This window comes from Coregonus clupeaformis, chromosome 30 (genome assembly GCF_020615455.1).
Source record: "Coregonus clupeaformis isolate EN_2021a chromosome 30, ASM2061545v1, whole genome shotgun sequence".
Taxonomy (NCBI): domain Eukaryota; kingdom Metazoa; phylum Chordata; class Actinopteri; order Salmoniformes; family Salmonidae; genus Coregonus; species Coregonus clupeaformis.
Window position 1 is genome coordinate 36,677,073 of NC_059221.1, and position 24,979 is coordinate 36,702,051.

A 24,979-nucleotide genomic window follows, 5' to 3' on the forward strand; every position below is an offset into this window, starting at 1 on the left:
AACCACCATATCCTTCCTGTATATTTTCAAAGTCAATGCCTCTTTCTCCGTCTCTCTTGTCTCTATTTTGCAGACAAAGCACTGCATAACGATCAAACAGGCCTAGGTGGTGTAGCCTACGTCTATGTCACTAGGAAACATTAAGCATGACAACAACAGTTGTAAGGCCTCACTATGATAGCCAGCATAGGCCTATAATCATACCCAGACAGAAGAACCTTCATGAATAAAGTGCTGATGTTTCAGGGCAATGAAAGCGGTCAAGGCTAACCGTGCTGCGAGGCTAACCGTGCTGCGAGGCTAACCGTGCTGCGAGGCATGGGTGGAGGAGCCACTAACACGTAGACTAGCAGGTAGATCAGGATGCGGGTGTATATTTAGGCCTCGTTGTGAAAAGAGGACCAAGTGTTAACATTTTGCAAGACTGTGGTTTGGTCAGTAGCTACAAAGCAGAGAAGAGGGGAAACCAGAGAGTTAAAAAGTTACGCCTACACAATTTTCCGGTGAAGTGTTCCTTGAAATAAAGCACTTTCTATGAGCAGAGAGAATGAACAATAAGGCTGTGTGTTTTTTGGCTTGTATTCTGAAATGTTAACTAAGCTCTGTAAAAGAAAGAAAAAAGTGTGTTTTGCAATTAGCTCTTATTGAATGTTGTCATCCACAGGTTATAACGATAAAGGCTTTGTACCCTCAAAAAGCACAATTGAAACGACAAAGAAATTGAACATTTTACAAACCAACATTCACATTATAAAAGTATTACATTTTTATATTACAACTGTCCACAACCACATTGGCATAAAACGAAAATAGAAATATACAAAAACTGAATGTATATATTAATTGTCCTTTATATTTTACTCATTTTCTGTATCTCAGTGAAATTCAAGGTGCTCTAGTCCTCCAGGGTGTCCTCTTTGGTCCCCAAAATAATGGGGTGTACGTAGCTGCCGAGTGGGGTGAAAAGCACATTCCTAAATCGTCCACCAAACGGCGCACCCCTGAATCATTCAAATGGGTCTGCCCATTGTCCCATCAGTAACTGGGCTCATCCATCTCCTCATCGCTCCAGTCTGGGGGTGCGTCCGTGCCAAAGTACCGGTCACCGAAATTTCCTTCACACAAGGGACAAACAACAGCAGAGATTAGAGTTTGAAGCAGAGCAGAGCATGCACACACACACACACACACACACACACACACACACACACACACACACACACACAGACACAGACACAGACACACAGACACACCACACAGACAAACTTATTTTCTCTCGCTCTCTTTTCTCACCTATGCCGGGTATGATGTGGAAGAGGTCGTTGACCTTCTTGTCGACGGCGGTGGTGATGATTTGGACCTGAGGGAAGGCGTAGGCTACAGAGTGGACCCCCATCTCAGCCATCAGCAGAGACACCAACAGGATCTTATCCTCCTGGACATCATGGTCCTACACAAGACACAGACAGACACACAGACAGACACAGAGAGAGAGACGGAATCTTAATTGTTATGCAGTTACCATGATTGTACCATGACAGTTCTGGATAAATAGCAGGTAAATAGCGGCAGGTTGAATAGCGTGTCACCTACCAGTAGGACTCGTACGGCCATCATGGCAGCAGCCCCAGTAGACACGGTACAGTCCATCAGAATCACATGGTCCTCACCAATGTCCTTAGGCAAACGCAGGTAGTGCAGCTGAGAGGGAGGGACAGGGAGGAAAGAGGGGAGGAAGTGAAGAATGAAAGACAGACAAAAAGACTATAACTATGGCTCCAACCTTTCCCTAGTCAGGTGCCGTGGTCCTACTCAAAGATTCAAGCATGTATGTTTTCCAGATCCATACCTCTGGTTCTCCTGTGTCCTGGTTGGTCTGGATGAGGATCTTCCCGATGCGGACATCTTTACACACCGCCCGGAGAGCTGGCTCCATGGTCTCTCCTGCTCGCAGGATGGACACTCCAGTGATCTATGGAAAACCAGAAGAGAAACCATGGCAATGGATTTATAACATACTGACTGACAACTGAGTACAGTAGATTTAAGAACAAGAACATGATAGCAGTAATACTATACTGTTCATCATGACAACACTGGCTGATAAATACACAGGATTGAGTTAACATCTAATAACAGATGAATGATGTTATTATAGAAAGCTAATTTGAATCGCACAAATTGCGTTTTCTGATTAGAGGGAACTAGATGGCTGAAATGGAGAGATAGAAACAAGTGAACAGGGAGGAGAAAGTGTGAGAGAGAGAGAGAGAGAGAGAGAGAGAGAGAGAGAGAGAGAGAGAGAGAGAGAGAGAGAGAGAGAGAGAGAGAGAGAGAGAGAGAGAGATGGATAGACAAACAGGCAGGAAGAGAAAGAAAGCTCAACTAACCCTCTTCCCGTGGAAAGTCCTGCCTTCATAGTCCTCCCCCTGCGGTGTTTGAACTATATGGCTCTGTGGAAAGAGAGAGAGAGAGAGAGAGAGAGAGAGAGAGAGAGAGAGAGAGAGAGAGAGAGAGAGAGAGAGAGAGAGGATGAACTTAGATGTGTGCACAGACCTCAAGACAACGAACCCATGGTGCGTGTTCAGTTGGCCACACTAAACAACATCAGATTGATGGTCATTGGTCAACTCAGTCAATAAAACACTTATTTACTCCAACAGCTCTAACTCTAGTGAGTGGTACATGCACAGTGGACTGTAGTTGCTGTGCGGTTCAAGTGATCTCGTGTGTTTGTGCAGTCGCGGTATGTGTGTGTCTTTTTGGTTTTACAGTGTGAGAACTTTCCACTGTGGTGGATTGACAGTTTACATACTCCAGAGGCCAAACTCTCTTTCGCTCTCTCTCTCTTCTTTTTCTCTCTCTTGCACCATCTCGCAATCTGACCTCTCACGCTCTTACACGCTCTTTCCATCCTTCTTACCCTCATATTTCCGTCACATATTTCCCAATATGCTCTTTGGGTATGAACGTTAAGGTACAGTAGAACAATGTTGTCAGAGCAGCCTTTACATTTTACATTTACATTTTAGTCATTTAGCAGATGCTCTTATCAAGAGCAATTTACAGGAGCAATTAGGGTTAAGTGCCTTGCTTAAGGGCACATCGACAGATTTTTCACCTAGTCGGCTCTGGGATTAGAACCAGCGACTTTCGGTTACTGGCACAACGCTCTTACCCACTAAGCTACCTGCCACCCTTTCTATCTCTCTGTCATACGTACCTGTGAGGGAAGAAAGGAAAGCGCTCGTTCAATCAGCAGACGCATCAGTCTCTTGGAGTAGAAGATGAACTCATCCCTGCTCGTCTCTTTGTTTCTGGGAAGAAGAAGTAGGACAATCCGGGACCAGACAGATAAAAGAAAATCAGGGACCAGACAGATAAAAGACAATCAGGGACCAGACAGATAAAAGACAATCAGGGACCAGACAGATCGGGGACCAGACAGATAAAAGACAATCAGGGACCAGATCAGGGACCAGACAGATAAAAGACACTCAGGGACCAGACAGATAAAATAAAATCAGGGACCAGACAGATCGGGGACCAGACAGATAAAAGACAATCAGGGACCAGACAGATCAGGGACCAGACAGATAAAAGACAATCAGGGACCAGACAGATGAAAGACAATCAGGGACCAGACAGATAAAAGACAATCAGGGACCAGACAGATAAAAGACAATCAGGGACCAGACAGATCAGGGACCAGACAGATAAAAGACAGTCAGGGGCCAGATAGATAAAACATAGTCAGGGACCAGACAGATAAAATACAATCAGGGACCAGACAGATAAAGACAGTCCGGGACCAGACAGATAAAGACAGTCAGGGTCCAGACAGATAAAAGACAGTCCGGGACCAGACACATAAAATACAATCAGGGACCAGACAGATAAAAGACAATCAGGGACCAGACAGATAAAGACAGTCAGGGTCCAGACAGATAAAAGACAGTCCGGGACCAGACACATAAAATACAATCAGGGACCAGACAGATAAAGACAGTCCGGGACCAGACACATAAAGACAGTCAGGGGCCAGACAGATATAAGACAATAAGGGACCAGACAGATAAAAGACAGTCCGGGACCAGACAGATAAAAGACAGTCAGGGGCCAGACAGATATAAGACAGTCAGGTGCCAGACAGATATAAGACAATCAGGGACCAGACAGATCAGGGACCAGTCAGATAAAAGACAGTCAGGGGTCAGACAGATGAAAGACAGTCCGGGACCAGACAGATAAAGACAATCATGGACCAGACAGATAAAGACAATCATGGACCAGACAGATAAAATACAATCAGGGACCAGACAGATAAAAGACAATCAGGGACCAGACAGATAAAGACAGTCAGGGTCCAGACAGATAAAAGACAGTCTGGGACCAGACACATAAAAGACAATCAGGGACCAGACAGATAAAAGACAGTCAGGGGCTAGACAGATATAAGACAGTCAGGGTCCAGACAGATAAAAATAAACACTATGGGCATTGTAGTCACACTCAACCCACATTGTGGAAGTGAATGTTTGCTACAGTATGTTTATGCTCTGACCTACCTGTGTTATTATCTGACTCTAGATCAGTTAGTAGGTTTACTAAGTAGTGCGTAGTGCAGTGGTTATTACTGGTACCTGATGACGGTCTACATGCCCCTGACCTGGGCTGTGTTAGTACAGTACCTGACTAGTAGTATAGTGGGTCGTTCTACATTAGTTCTAGAGCTAGTACTTATACAAGTAGTATAGTAGTTATACAGTATGCAGTGTGTATTGTACCTGATGATGGTGTGCATGCCCCTGACCTGGGGCGTACTCTCCAGAACACTCAGGGTCTGGGGGAGGGGCTGGGCCTGGTGGGCAGAGGCAAGGGCCGCCCTGTAACCATAGCAACCAGGAAAAGAAAGGCAGGGAGGATGTAAGAGCGCTGGAATAGGCGGCAGGGTGCATATATACAGTCACAGGCTTGAAACACACGCATACAAAATAAGCAGACACCAGCTCACATGCACACGAACACACACGCACGCACACACACACACACACACACACACACACACACACTTGTATCTTAAACAGTATTCATCACTGGTGTTAATATTGATTAGTGGGTAGTAGAATTCTAGAAAACACTGCAGATTAAAATAGGAAGAGCAGATAGAGGTCAGTTAGCAGCACTGAACAGATACTGTACTGTCGGCCTTAGTGGGATTATACAACAGCTTCAAGAGACAATCACAGAGAACGTTTGACGTTCTTAGCTACTGTTTTGGTCCCAATACAGTTAGATTCTACAGTGAGTGCTGAAAGACTAATTCACTCAACATTGATCAATGTGCAATAAATGAAACTGAAACTAGTCAGGAAACTTTGGATCAAGTGTGTTTTAGTACTAATGGTGGCCGAAACACACTGATTCAGATTAATTTGAGACTCCCAACATGTAATCTGACGAACATGAAGAAAGCCGTGTTCTATTAATTGTTCTCATTGTGTTGTTATAATCCCATGTGATTCAAAACACACACACACACAAACACACACACACATTTTGTTCTTCTATCCTTGTGGGGACCTAACATTTATTTCCATTAAAAATCCTATTTTCCGTAACCCCTTCACCCTAACCATAAACTTAACCCTACCCTTAACCCAAATTGTAACTCTAACCCTAAACCTAACCTGTGGGGACTTTTGGGGATTTTAGGTCCCCACAAGAATAAAATAACCAACCCCCCCCCCCACACACACACACTCCTCAATTCAGATCAATACAGGCTGATTCAAAGAAAAAAGACACATACTAGAGTCCAGGCGGTTTTGGGCTAGAATCTGACTTTAAAACATAAAGCACAATGAGTTCTGGGCTGCGTTCAGTGCGAAGAAACGTGACGCAACATTCAACTAAACGGAAACAGTGCTGTTCTGAACAACCAGTTGAAAAACGGGGAAGGGTTGGGTTGTTGGTTGGGGAATGCTGTCAGCATGGCCGCTGCCCTTTAAATACGTCACTTATTGCTTTAAGCCACAACCCAACACACCCACCAAACGGAACAAACGTACCTCAAAGCCTGTTCAAGAACGTTGAAGAGCGTTTTGGGGAAACGTGTCGTTCAGTACAAGCGCAACGTAGCAAGCGCAGCGTTACGTAGCAAATGTTTAACCAAACTGAACAAACCCCTGGTGTTGCCAAATATTAGAATTGAGGACATGCAAGCTTTGAGTTGAGTGATATCACATTAAAACACTGCACTCTTAAGCTACAAAAACCAAGCTGTGATACCATTTCACTCTCTAAAAACAAAACTCCCATGAGATGCAAACACAGATAAATCATAAGCAAATCTGCTCACATATCCCAGCGCAGTTTCCTCTATGGAAAGAAGAGGGTTTGGATGAAACACAACGACACACAACGACAGAGACACACAACGACAGAGACACACAACGACAGAGACACACAACGACAGAGACACACAACGACAGAGACACACAACGACAGAGACACACAACGACAGAGACACACAACGGCAGAGACACACAACGGCAGAGACAGACACACAACACGACAGAGACACACAACGGCAGAGACACACAACGACAGAGACACACAACGGCAGAGACACACAATGGCAGAGACACACAAAGACAGAGACAGACACACAACGACAGAAACAGACACACAACGGCAGAGACACACAATGGCAGAGACACACAACGGCAGAGACAGACACACAACGGCAGAGACAGACACACAACGGCAGAGACAGACACACAACGGCAGAGACACACAATGGCAGAGACACACAATGGCAGAGACACACAACGGCAGAGACAGACACACAACGGCAGAGACAGACACACAACGGCAGAGACAGACACACAACGGCAGAGACACACAACGGCAGAGACACACAACGACAGAGACATACAACGACAGAGACAGACACACAACGGCAGAGACACACAACGGCAGAGACACACAATGACAGAGACACACAACGGCAGAGACACACAATGGCAGAGACACACAACGACAGAGACAGACACACAACGACAGAGACAGACACACAACGGCAGAGACACACAATGGCAGAGACACACAACGGCAGAGACAGACACACAACGGCAGAGACAGACACACAACGGCAGAGACAGACACACAACGGCAGAGACACACAACGGCAGAGACACACAACGGCAGAGACACACAACGACAGAGACATACAACGACAGAGACAGACACACAACGGCAGAGACACACAACGGCAGAGACACACAACGGCAGAGACACACAACGGCAGAGACACACAACGGCAGAGACAGACACACAACGGCAGAGACAGACACACAACGGCAGAGACAAACAACGACAGAGACACACAACGACAGAGACATACAACGGCAGAGACAGACACACAACGGCAGAGACACACAACGACAGAGACACACAACGGCAGAGACACACAACGGCAGAGACACACAACGGCAGAGACAGACACACAACGGCAGAGACACACAACGGCAGAGACAGACACACAACGGCAGAGACACACAACGGCAGAGACACACAACGGCAGAGACAGACACACAACGACAGAGACACACAACGGCAGAGACACACAACGACGACAACAGAGAAGAGAAAGAAAAGAAAAAGAAACAGACAACATCCGGTAAATAAAGGCATGGATAAAGGGATGATCATGTGATACAGTGATGTGTGTGACAGCTGAATCCGCTGTGAGCAATCCTCACAATTCCTCAGGCCAAGACAAATAAAAAGACATAAAATGGCCAAATAATATTTTTCATGAATTTACAAATAATAGTTCAACTCGGTTAGTCCACTCAGTAACAATAGTCAGTATAATTCCGTCAGCGGTTGTGCCATTGTGTGTTGTGTGTACACGTTGGCTGCTCTCAGGCTGGTAGTGGCTGTCACACCTACACTGTGTATTTGCAGTACAGAGGTAAAGCACCGAGGTACGACTCACAGCTCACCGGCCCCAATACATCCTGTGTCTAAAGAGAGACGCCAAACGCACTTCCTCTCTCTCTCGCTCTGATCTGCTGTGGCCGACATGCTTAATGGAAAGACTCATCCCTTTGTAATAGATATAGAAAACTGCGGTTTAAGATTTTGTGACAATAGCTCTCTCTCTCTCTCTCTCTCTCTCTCTCTCTCTCTCTCTCTCTCTCTCTCTCTCTCTCTCTCTCTCTCTCTCTCTCTCTCTCTAGCGGTCAGTGAAGATGTCTCAGTAGATAATTTTTAGACACAGAATGCAGCGGGGGGTGTGTGTGAGCTGTCATGTATGCAAGGTAGAGGAAAAAACAACATCCTCCAATCAACTGCCTGCTGCACATAGAAGCACTAGAAACACAGAAGTGACGTGTGGCGTGTCTGACGTCAAAGGGCAGATAGTCTCTCAAAGTTCTGCTCACTCAAAGCTGTATTTGTACTGCATGCTTTAACAGCATATGTGGTGTCACACGTGTTGACATGCCAATTACTATTGCTATCTAATTTCCCATCGATGCTGTTACATCATTCACTGTACTGGATCACTCATTGACAAGGTGGGCTCCTGGGGTTGATACTGTGTAACAGCAGCAAGCAGTTGGAGAGAGGGAGGATGCTGGCTTTGTGGCTTCGAAGTAGAAGTTGCCCGAAACCACATCTGGGACTGGATAAGGATATCTGACCCTGTATCAGTGATTTAGGGCAACTTCTACATACTCATGTTTTGTGGCCCCCTCTTCTTGCCCCCCGTCTGGGAATTGGGGTGTGGGGGAGAGGGGTTCGGCGGTACAGTAAAGAGTTGTGCTACTCTACCTGACGCTGAGCTCACGCTGTGTGCGATGGAGGGATGGAAGAAGGAGTTGGAGGGATGGAGGGAGGAGTATGAGAGAGTCCGTGTGCAGGTGGGGTAAGGTTAATAGTACCGTGTCAAATAGGTAACACCACAATTTCAATTTCAATTTGTTCAACTTTAGGAGATGAACTGAAATTCCATTTCAGGAACAGAAAACAGACATTTATTTCCAAGGAAAATTACATTTATTTTAATGAGTGAACTGGAATTTCATTTCCGTCGCCTGAATTGATATATAACTGACACACCAACCCTGCTAGCCATTAGTGCATGAACCACAAGTCACACAGCAGAATATACTGACCTACAGTGTACCTCTCTGACCTCTCATCAGACTTATTCAGGAGGGCACAACGCAACAGATCACCCATATAGACATACTGTATGATGTCAATTGAATAAGTCCCTAGTCATGCTCTTAATTCTATATTGAATAAGTCCCTGGTCATGCTCTTAATTCTATATTGAATAAGTCCCTGGTCATTCTCTTAATTCTATATTGAATAAGTCCCTGGTCATGCTCTTAATTCTATATTGAATAAGTCCCTGGTCATGCTCTTAATTCTATATTGAATAAGTCCCTGGTCATACTCTTAATTCTATATTGAATAAGTCCCTGGTCATGGTCTTAATTCTATATTGAATAAGTCCCTGGTCATGCTCTTAATTCTATATTGAATAAGTCCCTGGTCATACTCTTATTTCTATATTGAATAAGTCCCTAGTCATGCTCTTAATTCTATATTGAATAAGTCCCTGGTCATGCTCTTAATTCTATATTGAATAAGTCCGTGGTCATGCTCTTAATTCTATATTGAATAAGTCCCTGGTCATGCTCTTAATTCTATATTGAATAAGTCTGTGGTCATGCTCTTAATTCTATATTGAATAAGTCCGTGGTCATGCTCTTAATTCTATATTGAATAAGTCCCTGGTCATACTCTTATTTCTATATTGAATAAGTCCCTAGTCATGCTCTTAATTCTATACTTCATTTTGTGTAATCTTTCTCAGGAAAGAATAAAACAGAGCTATTACAGAAAATGCTTTTTTGTTCCACTAGAGGGGGTAATGGAGCTAGTATCAGTCTGGTTAGCTGTAGAGCTGTCAAGCTGTGTACAGTATAAGGAGAGAGTCAAGGGAGGAACTCTCACCTCCTCCAGCTGGCTGTGGACGTGCTGTACGATCAGGTCTATGGCCACCATGTTGCCTCCTCCTGCCAGGACACGACACACCCAGGAACAGGAAGTGACATTAGACAGTGATGACATTATGTTGTGTACGTTATAATGGTTTAGGGGACTAAGTCGACTTTTCACGTAGTCTCCAATTGACGTCAACTTATGACTACGTCAAAATTTTTGTTAAGTGGAAGTTCGCCCCTGAATGTCTAAATGTAAGGGAGAATATGTGTAAGCAAATGTGTGTGTGTGTGAGAGCACATGGTCATACATGATTTACTATTTCAGTGTGTGTGCTGGTTCCAAATCTTACCGCGTGGTACCACAATGTCAGCCAGTCGCATGGTGGGCTCAATGTACTGCTCAAAGGCGGGCTTCACAAACGTATTGTACTGTTTGATGACGCCCTCGATGTCCCGGCCACGCTCTGTGATGTCCCTCTGCAGCCGACGCACCAGACGGATGTCTGAGTCCGTGTCCACAAAGATCTTCATGTCCAACAGCTGTGGGGAGGAGAGAACACACACCATGAGAAACACAGACACACCATGAGAAACACACACACACCATGAGAAACACACACACACCATGAGAAACATAGACACACCATGAGAAACACAGACACACCATGAGAAACACACACACACCATGAGAAACACACACACACCATGAGAAACATAGACACACCATGAGAAACACAGACACACCATGAGAAACACAGACACACCATGAGAAACATAGACACACCATGAGAAACACACACACACCATGAGAAACATAGACACACCATGAGAAACACAGACACACCATGAGAAACACAGACACACCATGAGAAACACAGACACACCATGAGAAACACACACACACCATGAGAAACACAGACACACCATGAGAAACACACACACACCATGAGAAACACAGACACACCATGAGAAACACACACACACCTTGAGAAACATAGACACACCATGAGAAACACAGACACACCATGAGAAACACAGACACACCATGAGAAACACAGACACACCTTGAGAAACACAGACACACCTTGAGAAACACAGACACACCATGAGAAACACAGACACACCATGAGAAACACAGACACACCATGAGAAACACACACACACCATGAGAAACACAGACACACCATGAGAAACACAGACACACCTTGAGAAACACAGACACACCTTGAGAAACACAGACACACCATGAGAAACACACAAACACAACCTGAGCACATTTTCTCCAATGCCGCCAATGCACAGGGACATTCCAATCTTACCTGTAACAGTTCTTTATCTGCAAAGGCCATGATTCCCTCAAAGATGATAACACTGGCTCCATACACTGTTTTCTGTGAGGGATGAAACACACGCTGTGGGTTTAGTACAGTTTTGACACTTCTAGAAGTGTTGTTTTTGGTAACAGTTCCACATTTCTGTGCTGTCACAATAGGTCCCTGTGCTGTTGGTGTCTGGTAATGCCTCTTCGTAAAACATGACAGTGTCTCAGCCTTCCATCTTCCCCCATGCTAATGGTTACCAGGGTTCATCTTCTCATAGTTAGGGGATAACTGTAAAAGATGTCAAGTCAAACATGAATGGCTGCCACTGTGCATCTGGGATGGATTTGCAATTTAACGTCATGAAGTGACTCCATAACTCCGGATGTTGAGTAATCTAGACCAAGATTATACTGCAATAACCCTACCCCAACGCCAATTCATTAGGGAGCACACTAATAGCACACTGTGGGAGGGGACGTGTTTCTACATGTGTGTGGGGGGGCATTTATGTGTGTGTTTGTGCGTGTGTGTGTGTTCATCTGAGTGTGTCCTCACCCACTCCTTCTGGCGTCCGTGTGTGGTAAAGTCATACACAGGGATCTTGACACTCTTGCCCAGTTTGAGTTTCCTCAGTGTGTGTGCCAGCAGGCCAAAGTCAAAGGCATCTGGGTGGTCAAAGTTGTAGTCATTACTGGCTGCCGTGACCTGCTGCTCAGGAGTCAGAACCTACACACAACATTGGATGAACATTAAAATAATGTTAAATCAGAGCCGTTTCGCAAGCAGAACGACATCCCTGAAAAATCAGTGGATGAAGCATGAAGATAATACTCTCTTGGCCAAGATTTACACAATGACACAGTCATGTGGACGTGGACGTGGACGTGCATGTGCACACACTCCCCCTATTGGAGTGCCTTTCAAGTAAGCTTGACTAAATTTAGGCGGGACGGGAACGTTGTGACCCTCCTGTGAGGACTGTGCCAGAAGTTGTGCGTGTGTGTGTAAGCGCATACACATTGCACGGGACCGTAGCCAGCCCTTTATAATTCAAGACCTGGTATTTGGCACTCTCCTACCCCTCCTCTCGTGGTTCAATCATAAGCGCTTTATAAGTAACAGTGTCATAGAAATCCAGCCACTCCAGTGCTACTCCAGAGCCAAGATGGGCCTGGGAAGCCTGAATGAGAGGTGTGATATCTCAGAGTGGCTATCAATGCATGTGGGACTGAGCAGGAGTTAGACTGTTTCCCCAGATCACTGTTACTTGGTCAGTACTTTAAAAAAATCTCCCTAATGGTTAAGGTTAAGATTTGGGGTAGGGTAAACTGAACCTAGATCTGTGATGAATGGCAACTACCACTGCTGCTGATTTTATAAATGGAAATGGTGTTTGGTTGTTAACTCACAGCTGGTATTTTAAAGTGGCATTAGTTAAGATCCAAAGGGAGCTGGTAAAGCTGGTGACCTACAGTAAAGCTGGTAGAGCTGAAGTAAAGCTGGTGACCTACAGTAAAGCTGGTAGAGCTGCAATAAAGCTGGTGATCTACAGTAAAGCTGGTAGAGCTGCAGTAAAGCTGGTGACCTACAGTAAAGCTGGTAGAGCTGCAGTAAAGCTGGTGACCTACAGTAAAGCTGGTAGAGCTGCAGTAAAGCTGGTGATCTACAGTAAAGTTGGTAGAGCTAACTTGGTGACCTACAGTAAAGCTGGTAGAGCTGAAGTAAAGCTGGTGACCTACAGTAAAGCTGGTAGAGCTGCAGTAAAGCTGGTGACCTACAGTAAAGCTGGTAGAGCTGAAGTAAAGCTGGTGACCTACAGTAAAGCTGGTAGAGCTGAAGTAAAGCTGGTGACCTACAGTAAAGCTGGTAGAGCTGAAGTAAAGCTGGTGACCTACAGTAAAGTTGGTAGAGCTGCAGTAAAGCTGGTGAACTACAGTAAAGCTGGTAGAGCTGAAGTAAAGCTGGTGATCTACAGTAAAGCTGGTAGAGCTGCAGTAAAGCTGGTGACCTACAGTAAAGCTGGTAGAGCTGCAGTAAAGCTGGTGACCTACAGTAAAGATGGTGGTAGAGCTGAAGTAAAGCTGGTGATCTACAGTAAAGTTGGTAGAGCTGCAGTAAAGCTGGTGACCAACAGTAAAGTTGGTAGAGCTGCAGTAAAGCTGGTGAACTACAGTAAAGCTGGTGATCTACAGTAAAGTTGGTAGAGCTGCAGTAAAGCTGGTGACCTACAGTAAAGTTGGTAGAGCTGAAGTAAAGCTGGTGAACTACAGTAAAGCTGGTAGAGCTGCAGTAAAGCTGGTAGAGCTGCAGTAAAGCTGGTAGAGCTGAAGTAAAGCTGGTGAACTACAGTAAAGCTGGTAGAGCTGCAGTAAAGCTGGTGACCTACAGTAAAGTTGGTAGAGCTGAAGTAAAGCTGGTGAACTACAGTAAAGCTGGTAGAGCTGCAGTAAAGCTGGTGACCTACAGTAAAGCTGGTAGAGCTGAAGTAAAGCTGGTGAACTACAGTAAAGCTGGTAGAGCTGCAGTAAAGCTGGTGAACTACAGTAAAGCTGGTAGAGCTGCAGTAAAGCTGGTAGAGCTGCAGTAAAGTCAGGCTGTCACTCTGTTACATAACACAGTAAGGGGAGGCTGACGACTCTTTTAATGATGGTTGGTTGGTTGGCCAATATCGTTCTCCTCTTGTCCTCACCCTCGCTCACCCAAATGTTGCTTATTTTCCCCCTCTCTCATCCCTCTCATTTTACATCTACCCTCTTATCCCCTCTGGGATCTTTCCATCTCTTTAAAAGCCTGGTCACTCAGGGTAGAGAGATACTGAGAGATAGAGAGGGGGAGTAGAGAGAGATAGAGAGAGAGAATGGGATTAAGTGGTATTAAAACACTGTAGACAGCATCTCCAGATTTTACATTTACATTTGAGTAATTTAGCAGACGCTCTTATCCAGAGCGACTTACAGTTAGTGAGTGCATACATTTTCATACTGGCCCCCCGTGGGAAACGAACCCACAACCCTGGCGTTGCAAGTGCCATGCTCTACCAACTGAGCTACAGGGGACTGTATCTCATTCAGATTTTTGGGGGAGTGAGAGGAAAGCTGTACAGTGCATGAGTGCTATTGTGTTGTTATTGTGTTGTTATTGTGTTGTTTTTGTGCTGTTATTGTGCTGTGATTGTGTTGTTATTGTGCTGTTATTGTGTTGTTTTTGTGCTGTTATTGTGCTGTTATTGTGTTGTTATTGTGCTGTTATTGTGTTGTTATTGTGCTGTTATTGTGTTGTTATTGTGCTGTTATTGTGTTGTTATTGTCAAATCAAATCAATTCTATTTGTCAAATGCGCCAAATACAACAGGTGTAGACATTACTGTGGTGAAATGCTTACTTACGAGCCCTTAACCAACAATGCAGTTGAAGAAATAGAGTTAAGAAAATATTTACAAAATAAAATAAAGTAAAAAATAAAATATAAAGCAACACAATAATGACGCTATATACAGGGGGTACCGGTACCAAGTCAATTTGCTGGGGGTAATGGTTAGTCGAGGTAATTTGTGACTATGCATGGATAATAAACAGCGAGTAGCAGCAGTGTAAAAACAAAGGGGGGGGGGGGTCAATGTAAATAGTCCGGGTGGCCATTTGATTAATTGTTCAGCAGTCTTATGGCTAAGGAGCCTTTTGGACCTAGACTTGGCGCTCCGGAACCGCTTGCCGTGCGGTAGCAGAGAGAACAGTCTATGACTTGGGTGACTGGAGTCTTTGATCATTTTTGGGGCCTTCCTCTGACACCGCCTAGTATATACAGTGAGGGAAAAAAGTATTTGATCACCTGCTGATTTTGTACGTTTGCCCACTGACAAAGACATGATTAGTCTATCATTTTAATGGTAGGTTTATTTGAACAGTGAGAGACAGAATAACAACAAACATTCCAGAAAAACGCATGTCAAAAATGTTATAAATTGATTTGCATTTTAATGAGGGAAATAAGTATTTGACCCCTCTGCATAACATGACTTAGTACTTGGTGGCAAAACCCTTGTTGGCAATCACAGAGGTCAGACGTTTCTTGTAGTTGGCCACCAGGTTTGCACACATCTCAGGAGGGATTTTGTCCCACTACTCTTTGCAGATCTTCTCCAAGTCATTAAGGTTTCGAGGCTGACATTTGGCAACTCGAACCTTCAGCTCCCTTCACAGATTTTCTATGGGATTAAGGTCTGGAGACTGGCTAGGCCACTCCAGGACCTTAATGTGCTTCTTCTTGAGCCACTCCTTTGTTGCCTTGGCCATGTGTTTTGGGTCATTGTCATGCTGGAATACCAATCCACGACCCATTTTCAATGCCCTGGCTGAGGGAAGGAGGTTCTCACCCAAGATTTGACGGTACATGGCGCCGTCCATCGTCCCTTTGATGCGGTGAAGTTGTCATGTCCCCTTAGCAGAAAAACACCCCCAAAGCATAATATTTCCACCTCCTTGTTTGACGGTGGGGATGGTGTTCTTGGGGTCATAGGCAGCATTCCTCCTCCTCCAAACACGGCGAGTTGAGTTGATGCCAAAGAGCTCGATTTTGGTCTCATTTGACCACAACACTTTCACCCAGTTCTCCTCTGAATCATTCAGATGTTCATTGGCAAACTTCAGAATGCCCTGTATATGTGCTTTCTTGAGCAGGGGGACCTTGTGGGCGCTGCAGGATTTCAGTCCTTTACGGCGTAGTGTGTTACCAATTGTTTTCTTGGTGACTATGGTCCCAGCTGCCTTGAGATCATTGACAAGATCCTCCCGTGTAGTTCTGGGCCAATTCCTCACCGTTCTCATGATCATTGCATCTCCACGAGGTGAGATCTTGCATGGAGCCCCAGGCCGAGGGAGATTGACAGGTCTTTTGTGTTTCTTCTATTTGCGAATAATCGCACCAACTGTTGTCACCTTCTCACCAAGCTGCTTGGCAATGGTCTTGTAGCCCATTCCAGCCTTGTGTAGGTCTGAAATCCTTGGAGAGCTCTTTGGTCTTGGCCATGGTGGAGAGTTTGGAATCTGATTGATTGATTTCTTCTGTGGACAGGTGTCTTTTTTACAGGTAACAAACTGAGATTAGGAGCACTCCCTTTAAGAGTGTGCTCCTAATCTCAGCTCGTTACCCGTATAAAAGCCACCTGGGAGCCAGAAATCTTTCTGATTGAGAGGGGGTCAAATACTTATTTCCCTCATTAAAATGCAAATCAATTTATAACATTTTTGACATGGGTTTTTCTGGATTTTGTTGTTGTTATTCTGTCTCTCACTGTTCAAATAAACCTACCATTAAAATTATAGACTGATAATTTCTTTGTCAGTGGGCAAACGTACAAAATCAGCAGGGGATCAAATACTTTTTTCCCTCATTGTAGGTCCTGGATGGCAGGAAGCTTGGCCCCAGTGATGTACTGGGCCATACGCACTACCCTCTGTAGCGCCTTACGGTCGGATGCCGAGCAGTTGCCATACCAGCGGGGATGCAACCGGTCATGATCCTCTTTGAGGATCTGGGGACCCATGCCAAATCTTTTCAGTCTCCTGAGGAGGAAAAGGTGTTGTCGTGCCCTCTACACGACTGTCTTGGTGTATTTGAACCATGATCGTTTTTTTGGTGATTTGGACACCAAGGAACTTGAAACTATCGACCCACTCCACTACAGCCCCATCGATGTTCGGCCCTCCTTTTCCTGTAGTCCATGATCAGCTCCTTTGTCTTGCTCATGTTGAGGTTGTTGTCCTGGCGCCACACTGCCAGGTCTCTGACCTCCTCCCTATAGGCTGTCTCATCGTTGTCGGTGATCAGGCCTACCACTGTTGTGTCGTCAGCAAACTTAATGATGCCGTTGGAGTCGTGCTTGGCCACGCTGTCGTGGGTGAATAGGGAGTACAGGAGGAGACTAAGCACGCATCCCTGAGGGGCCCCTGTGTTGAGGATCAGTGTGGCAGATGTGTTGTTGCCTACCCTTACCACCTGGGGGCGGCCCGTCAGGAAGTCCAGGATCCAGTTGCAGAACGAGGTGTTTAGTCCCAGGGTCCTTAGCTTAGTGATGAGATTTGTGGGCACTATGGTGTAGAACGCTGAGCTGTAGTCAATGAACAGCATTCTCACATAGGTGTTCCTTTTATCCAGGTGGGAAAGGGCAGTGTGTAGTGCGATTGAGATTGTGTCATCTGTGGATCTGTTGGGGCGGTATGCGAATTGGAGAGGGTCTAGGGTTTCCGGGATGATGGTGTTGATGTGAGCCATGACCAGCCTTTCAAAGCACTTCATGGCTACCGACGTGAGTGCTACGGGGCGGTAGTCATTTAGGCAGGTTACCTTCTCTTTCTTGGGCATAGGGACTATGGTGGTCTGCTTGAAACATGTAGGTATTACAGACTGTCAGCGAAGACACTTGCCAGTTGGTCCGCGCATGCTCTTGAGTACACGTCCTGGTAATCCGTCTGCTGTTATTGTGTTGTTATTGTGCTGTTATTGTGTTGTTATCGAGCTGTTATTGTGTTGTTATCAAGCTGCTATCGTGCTGTTATTGTGCTGTTATTGTGTTGTTATCAAGCTGTTATTGTGTTGTTATAGTGTTGTTATTGTGTTATTGTGTTGTTATCGAGCTGTTATTGTGTTGTTATTGTGTTGTTATTGAGCTGTTATTGAGAAAAAGATGAGTCTCTAGTATGTGACAGTCATTTGAATTGAGCGAGGTTCTAAAACTAGATAGGGCGGGCTCTAAAATGATTGCCAAGACGCATATGCACACATGAACCCGTTATAAGCACCCATACTGTACAAACCAAGCTTACACGCACACATGGCTACACAAGGGCTCATATACTTGTAAACAAATATATACGTGCAAGCAACTTCACATGTAGGGTCCTATAAAATCATTAAAAAAATCTTTCTCTGTTTTACTTTTCTAGGTTTCCGTTTCCCCCTGTTTTTTTCAGGTTTTCGCTCTCAAAACCACACTTTTTAAAATAGAAAAACAACTAAATTGGATGATCTAAGTCCACAACAATATTTAAACCACATCAGGAGACCACTTTTGAGGTCTGGGAAAAATTTGAGAAATATAGATTTTGGGTGTAGTTAACCTTTAATTCCAGTGCGCACCTAGCAAGAAGCCGTTGTTTAGCAGTGTTTCTGTAGTGCACATGTGGTAGAGTTTGCAAAACAAATACCCACTGGATTGATGCAAATAATCATGATATAATTCTGCCAGGTAAGCATAGGCTACTTTGTAGTTAACATCTAATTGAGAAGGTTTTTGGGAAAATCTATCCATCTCCCAGAAGACTTTTCATTAGCATCATTGCTAACAGATACACAAAGTGGTAGACGCGCACCACACACACAGACAGGGGGAATTCTCGTTGCCTCTTCATAAAGTTGCAGGAAATACGAATCACTGAGGCATTCTGTTCGTGTCTTATGATAAACTTAGGCTAATTAATTAATTTCAATACATTTAGTTGGTTCCCTACTAAGTTCAATACATTCCGTTTTAATGTCTGGATTCCGTGATTCTGTCTGCGTTCTCCGGATTTTATAGGGCCCTACACAAGCATGCACACAACATACACACACACGCGCACACACACACACACGGACACACACACACCTTGTAGAAGGAGTCCATGGAGAGCAGGACCACCCAGGGGACATCCAGAGCCTCTATGATCTTCCTGGCTACAGTGGTCTTCCCTGAGGCACTGCCCCCACACAGACCTGCAGGACACACAGGGACACAATGGGAACCGATGAGATGAGCGAGGTAGACCACTTCAAAGTCCTTGGTTCAATTGAAAATAGCTTTTCAATTACTACAGTAACTGAACGAGTCTCTTCTATCAGAAGAGCACTATTTGAAACATTCCTGTTCAGTGGTGTAGAAACACCTCCTGCCGTGTTCAAATATCAAATAATTACTTGTGATGGGGGCATCAATAACCATTATCAGTTAACATGTTAATGCTTATCAGTCATTACCAAGAAAGTCAGGTTTCATCTTGTAGCAGAGGTTATCCCCTCTACTTTCTCAAACAAAACATGCGCACACACGGCAGCATAGGATAGCATTCACGTGCAGGACGATGTGACAGTAATACGTAGTTTCATTCACAAGCAACTTGATCAGGAATAACCCTGCAGCTGATCTTAACCCTGTGACCTTCACCATGTCATGTGTGTGTCTTGACTTAGAGGGCTTGGGAAGCAGGAGACATGTATTTTTCTCACATAAAACAGACAACGAAGCATTATTCTATTAAATTCTCCTGAGGGTTCCTACCGATGACGAAAGCCTCTTTGGACTGGGTTCCATGCTCGTTATACCAGGGTGGGCGGCCGGCTGTGTAGATGGTCCGCTTGGAGGTCCGCAGCAGGGGCGGTTCTGACTTGCACTGGCTGGTAGTCCGTTTCCGTGGTGCCAGCCCAGAGCTGACGGAGGCGAGGAGTCTGTCCAGGGAGCCCTCTCCACCCCCACTGCAAGACAATGAGACAGAAGAGCAACATGTCACTTCCTTTTTACGATGGACCCTTGATCAGTGCTCTGTTTACACCTAGTACTTTGTTTACCCTGAGCATACTGCTTCCTATATGAACCACTGAATATAAGTCAATCATATGATAGAATTGAGTCAATCCCCATCCCTTTCTCTCACTCCATTTCTTCCCCTCTTCTCAATAACTTTCTCAAGGGTACGCAAGCTCACATCACAGTTACCATACACATTGACACAGACAGGTTGTTGGTTTCTAAGACAAATGCAAGATCACTGGTTGGTTGTGTAAGTGTGACAAGGCTATGCCTTTGTCCCCTGAGTGTCAGCTTGTCTTCACTGGTGGGGGAGGAAGGGTTGTGTCTGTTATTGATCAGGGTTACAGTACATCAACACCTGGATAGTTGCAACTTACAACACATGAAACCCTGCTTATAGGACTACACTGTGTGCACAATTATTAGGCAAGTCAGTATTTTGACCATATCATCATTATTATGCATATTTCCCAACTCCAAGCTATATAAACTGGAATGCTTATTGGATTTAAGCATATCAGGTGATGTGTATTTGTGTAATGAGGGAGGGTGTGGCCTAAGGAGATCAACACCCTATATTAAGGTGTGTATAATTATTAGGCAGCTTCTTTTCCTCAGGCAAAATGGGCCAAAAAATAGATTTAACTGACTCTGAAATGTCAAAAATTGTAAAAAGTATTTCAGAGGGATGCAGCACCATTGAAATTGCTAAGATATTGGGGCATGATCACAGAACCATCAAACGTTTTGTTGCAAATAGTCAACAGGGTCGCAAATTAACTGCCAAAGAATTGAGAATAATCAAACGTGAAGCTACCAGGAACCCATTATCCTCCAGTGCTGTCATATTCCAGAACTACAACCTACCTGGAGTGCCCAGAAGTACAAGGTGTTCAGTGCTCAGAGACATGGCCACGGTAAGGAAGGCTGAAACCCGACCACCACTGAACAAGACACATAAGTTGAAACATCAAGACTGGGCCTAGAAATATCTGAAGACAGATTTTTCAAAGGTTTTATGGACTGATGAGATGAGAGTGACTCTTGACAGACCAGATGGATGGGCCCGTGGCTGGATCAGTAACGGGCACGGAGCTCCACTTCGACTCAGACGCCAGCAAGGTGGAGGTGGGGTACTGGTATGGGCTGGTATTATTAAAGATGAGCTAGTTGGACCTTTTCGGGTTGAAGATGGACTCAAACTCAACTCCCAAACCTACTGCCAGTTTTTAGAAGATACTTTCTTCAAGCAATGGTACAGGAAAAAGTCTGCATCTTTCAAGAAGACCATGATTTTTATGCAGGACAATGCTCCATTGCATGCATCGAAGTACTCCACTGTGTGGCTAGCCAGTAAAGGCCTTAAAGATGAAAGAATAATGACATGGCCCCCTTCCTCACCTGACCTAAACTCTATTGAGAACTTGTGGTCCCTTCTTAAACGGTGGATTTACGGTGAAGGAAAACAGTACACCTCTCTGACCTGTGTCTGGGAGGCTGTGGTTGCTGCTGCACAAAAAGTTGATCGTCAACAGATCAAGAAACTGACAGACTCCATTATTGGAAGGCTTATGACTGTTATTGAAAAGAAGGGTGGCTATATTGGTCACAGATTTTTTTTTGAAATGTCAAAAATGTTTATTTGTAAATTTTGAGTTGTTTATTTATTATTCTCACTTTAACAGATGAAAATAAACAAGTGAGATGGGGAACTTTTCGTTTTTCATTTAGTTGCATAATAATTCTGCACACTAATAGTTGCCCAATAATTGTGCACACATAGATATTCTCCAAAGAAAGCCAAAACCTTTTTTTACTTTCTTAAATATTCAGGTTTGAGGTTTATAAACATTTTGGATTGACTGAGAGCACTGTAGTTGTTCAATAATAAAATTAATCCTCAAACATACAACTTGCCTTATAATTGTGCACACAGTGTAGTATAACTTGTTATTTTAGTTACTACTAACTACTGAAATGCCTATGGTTGCTAAGTAGCCTCATAAACATGGCATGGATCTTGCAAGATGAGCTCTCTTAGCAGACCCATCTTTGACAGAGAGAGCATAATGCTACATTCATAACCAAGTGGGTATTTACCACATAAGACTAGGAAAAATCAAATTGAACGGCCCTACAACTGGTAACTACTAGTGGGAAACTGGTCTATCATCCTGAGCTCCCACTTTCCCACAAGCTGACCTCTGACGGCACCTACTAAGGTAATTATCTTAATAACATCATTTTTGGCAGTTATATGCAACAACAAAACATTATTTCTAAAAATACATGTATTAATATGTTTTTTGAACACTGTCATTTGTTTACAAGCATAATAGCTGTACTTTTAGTTTATGGTTTAAGCAGCTTGTTAGCAATTAGACAATCAGCATTTCTCAACGAGTTCAAAGCACGTGAATGCATCCAACTGGTATTTACGACTTCACAACTGGTAAATTCCCACCTCCCACTTGATTACGAACACAGCATTAGTACTTTGAACCTGCAAATGTGAATTTGCATGCACATAATGGATATGCAAAACCAACACCAACCCAGACCCGATCGCTGCCCGTCACAACATTAGAACAGCTGTGATTGGTTCACAGGTACTTGCAACAGACATTTATACATGTAGACCTACAGAGTGCATCTTTTTCATTGGACGCATGGGCATGGGATGGCATCAGACGAAGTCCCAGGTAGGTAGGTAGGTAGGTAGGTAGGTAGTAGATGTTCCTTCCTGTTCTGGACTTTCACTACCTGTGTGGCTCCACTCCCCTGTGCTACTCCACCCCACGGCTTTATAGCCTAAATACCTTCAAGTGGAACAACCAAGGGGTCAAAGGTGACAGGCAAACATCAGGGGGAGGGGAGCAAGGTAACAAGAGCTCAGCGTTATCATATCTGACCCATCCCACCCGGGGAAGCATGGAGAGGAAGCAGGGAGAAATGCATGGCAGCCTCCGCATATAATTCGTTTTCTGCATGTGCTTTTCCCATTCTTTCTGAAAAGCAACAATAGGACACAGAGATCCTTCAATACAAAGCAGTAGAGTTTATCTGGGTTAGGCTTGGGCCATTTACAGTTTATACCACATCCAGGGGTTTTCCAAATAAAGATGGTATAATTTTCAATACTGTTAAAAATACTCTATATATATATATATATATATATTTTTTTTTTTTTTGGGGGGGGGGTGTTAGGCCTACTGCTGCTAGGTAGCTCTCTCTCTGCTCTCCCCCTCCCCTCTGTCTGTCCTTGATTGCAGGAGTGAAGTCTGGTGTGCGGGAGTCAGGGTTCCAGCTGCAGCTCATTCACCATAATCACCTCAGCCTTTAAGACCCGGTCAAACTTGCCACTCATCGTCAGATCATAGTCAAGACGACCATGTTAGTTTCGCTGTTGACTCAACCTGCTTGTTTTCGTCCTTTGTGTTTTTGGCCTGTTCTAGTTACTTTTCTCCTGTGCCACAGATTATTGGAACCTGACTCCTGCCTCCGCTTCACTCCTGCCACCACCATCCTGCTTTCCACTACCGGACCTCCCTTTTGGACTCACCACGGACACTAGGACATTACGGTACCACACCTGCTGTGAACCTGGATCTGTTACCCTCCCTGTAAACCTGGACTTGCTCTTCCCCTGTTATTGGAAACCTGGACAAATTGAACTTTGTAAATAAACCTGTTAAACCTTCTCTGGCTCGGTGTAGTTGTCTGCATTTGGGTTCAAATCCAGTTAAATCATGACAGGGGGGGCGTGCTACGCCACTGCTTATAACTATACGTTAAGTATAGGGCTGACCACAATTAATCGACTGGTCGATGCCAAGAGTGTGCAAAGCTGTCATCAAGGCAAAGGGTGGCTATTTGAAGAATCTCAAATATAAAACAATTTTTTGGTTACTACATGATGTGTTACTTCCTAGTTTTGATGTCTTCACTATTATGCTACAATGTAAACAATTGTAAAAAAATAAAGAAAAACCCTTGAATGAGTAGGTGTCCAAACTTTTGACTGGTAGTGTATATATTTGCGCCCATCTCAGTGAACTTTGCGGAGGCCTAGACTAAACTCCAATTTATGCTTGATCCGAAAAAGTGGTCGGAGGCTACATATGGAGGGTGTGACGCAATTGCGGAGCCCCACAAGGGTGCGTGCTCAGCCCACTCCTGTACTCCCTTGTTCACCCATGAATGTGTGGCCAAGCACGCCTCCAACTCAATCATCAAGTTTGCAGACGACACAACAGTAGTAGGCTTGATTACCAACAATGAAGAGACAGCCTACATGGAGGAGGTGAGGGCTCTGGGAGTGTGGTGCCAGGAAAATAACCTCTCACTCAACGTCAACAAAACAAAGGAGATGATCGTGGACTTCAGGAAACAGCATAGGGTGCACCCCCCTATCCACATCGACGGGACCGCAGTGGAGAAGGTGGAAAGCTTCAAGTTCCTTGGCGTACACATCACTGACAAACTGAAATGGTCCACCCACACAGACAGTGTGGTGAAGAAGGCGCAACAAAGCCTCTTCAACCTCAGGAGGCTGAAGAAATTTGGCTTGGCACCTAAAACCCTCACATACTTTTACAGATGCACAATTGAGAGCATGCTGTCGGGCTGTATCACCGCCTGGTATGGCAACTGCACCGCCAGCAAGCGCAGGGGTCTCCAGAGGGTGGTGCGGTCTGCCCAATGCATTACTCGCCCTCCAGGGCACCTACAGCACCCGATGTCACAGGAAGGCCAAAAAGATCATCAAGGACATCAACCACCCGAGCCACTGCCTGTTCACCCCGCTATCTTCCAGAAGGCGAGGTCAGTACAGGTGCATCAAAGCTGGGGCCGACAGACTGAAAAACAGCTTCTATCTCAAGGCCATCAGACTATTAAATAGCCATCACTAGCACATTAGAGGCTGCTGCGTATAGACATAGACTAGAAATCACTGGCCACTTTAAGAAATGGAACACTAGTCACTTTAATAATGTTTACATATCTTGCATTACTCATCTCATTTGTATATACTGTATTATATAATATTCTACTGTATCTTAGTCCAT

General features: G+C 44.6%; 1 protein-coding gene across 3 annotated transcripts in view; it reads right to left on the bottom strand.

The window, feature by feature from the left end:
• Positions 1–561: 561 nt before the first annotated feature.
• LOC121545320 (uridine-cytidine kinase-like 1) overlaps positions 562–24,979 on the bottom strand; it is a 42,122-nt gene continuing 17,704 nt past the window's right edge. For 2 of the 3 annotated variants that reach the window (XM_041855735.1, XM_041855737.2), the window contains exons 2-15: positions 19,662–19,855; positions 18,993–19,099; positions 11,906–12,076; positions 11,348–11,419; positions 10,379–10,568; positions 10,039–10,100; positions 6,362–6,381; positions 4,788–4,886; positions 3,224–3,317; positions 2,391–2,453; positions 1,850–1,972; positions 1,594–1,701; positions 1,294–1,450; positions 562–1,115 (exon numbers count right to left, since the gene is read on the bottom strand). In XM_041855735.1, the coding sequence (XP_041711669.1) occupies positions 1,036–1,115; positions 1,294–1,450; positions 1,594–1,701; positions 1,850–1,972; positions 2,391–2,453; positions 3,224–3,317; positions 4,788–4,886; positions 6,362–6,381; positions 10,039–10,100; positions 10,379–10,568; positions 11,348–11,419; positions 11,906–12,076; positions 18,993–19,099; positions 19,662–19,855 (1,540 nt within the window). In that variant the 3' untranslated portion in view covers positions 562–1,035. Of the gene's footprint in view, positions 1,116–1,293; positions 1,451–1,593; positions 1,702–1,849; positions 1,973–2,390; positions 2,454–3,223; positions 3,318–4,787; positions 4,887–6,361; positions 6,382–8,844; positions 8,862–10,038; positions 10,101–10,378; positions 10,569–11,347; positions 11,420–11,905; positions 12,077–18,992; positions 19,100–19,661; positions 19,856–24,979 lie in introns of all 3 variants that reach the window. The other variant, XM_041855736.1, reaches the window with a different exon arrangement.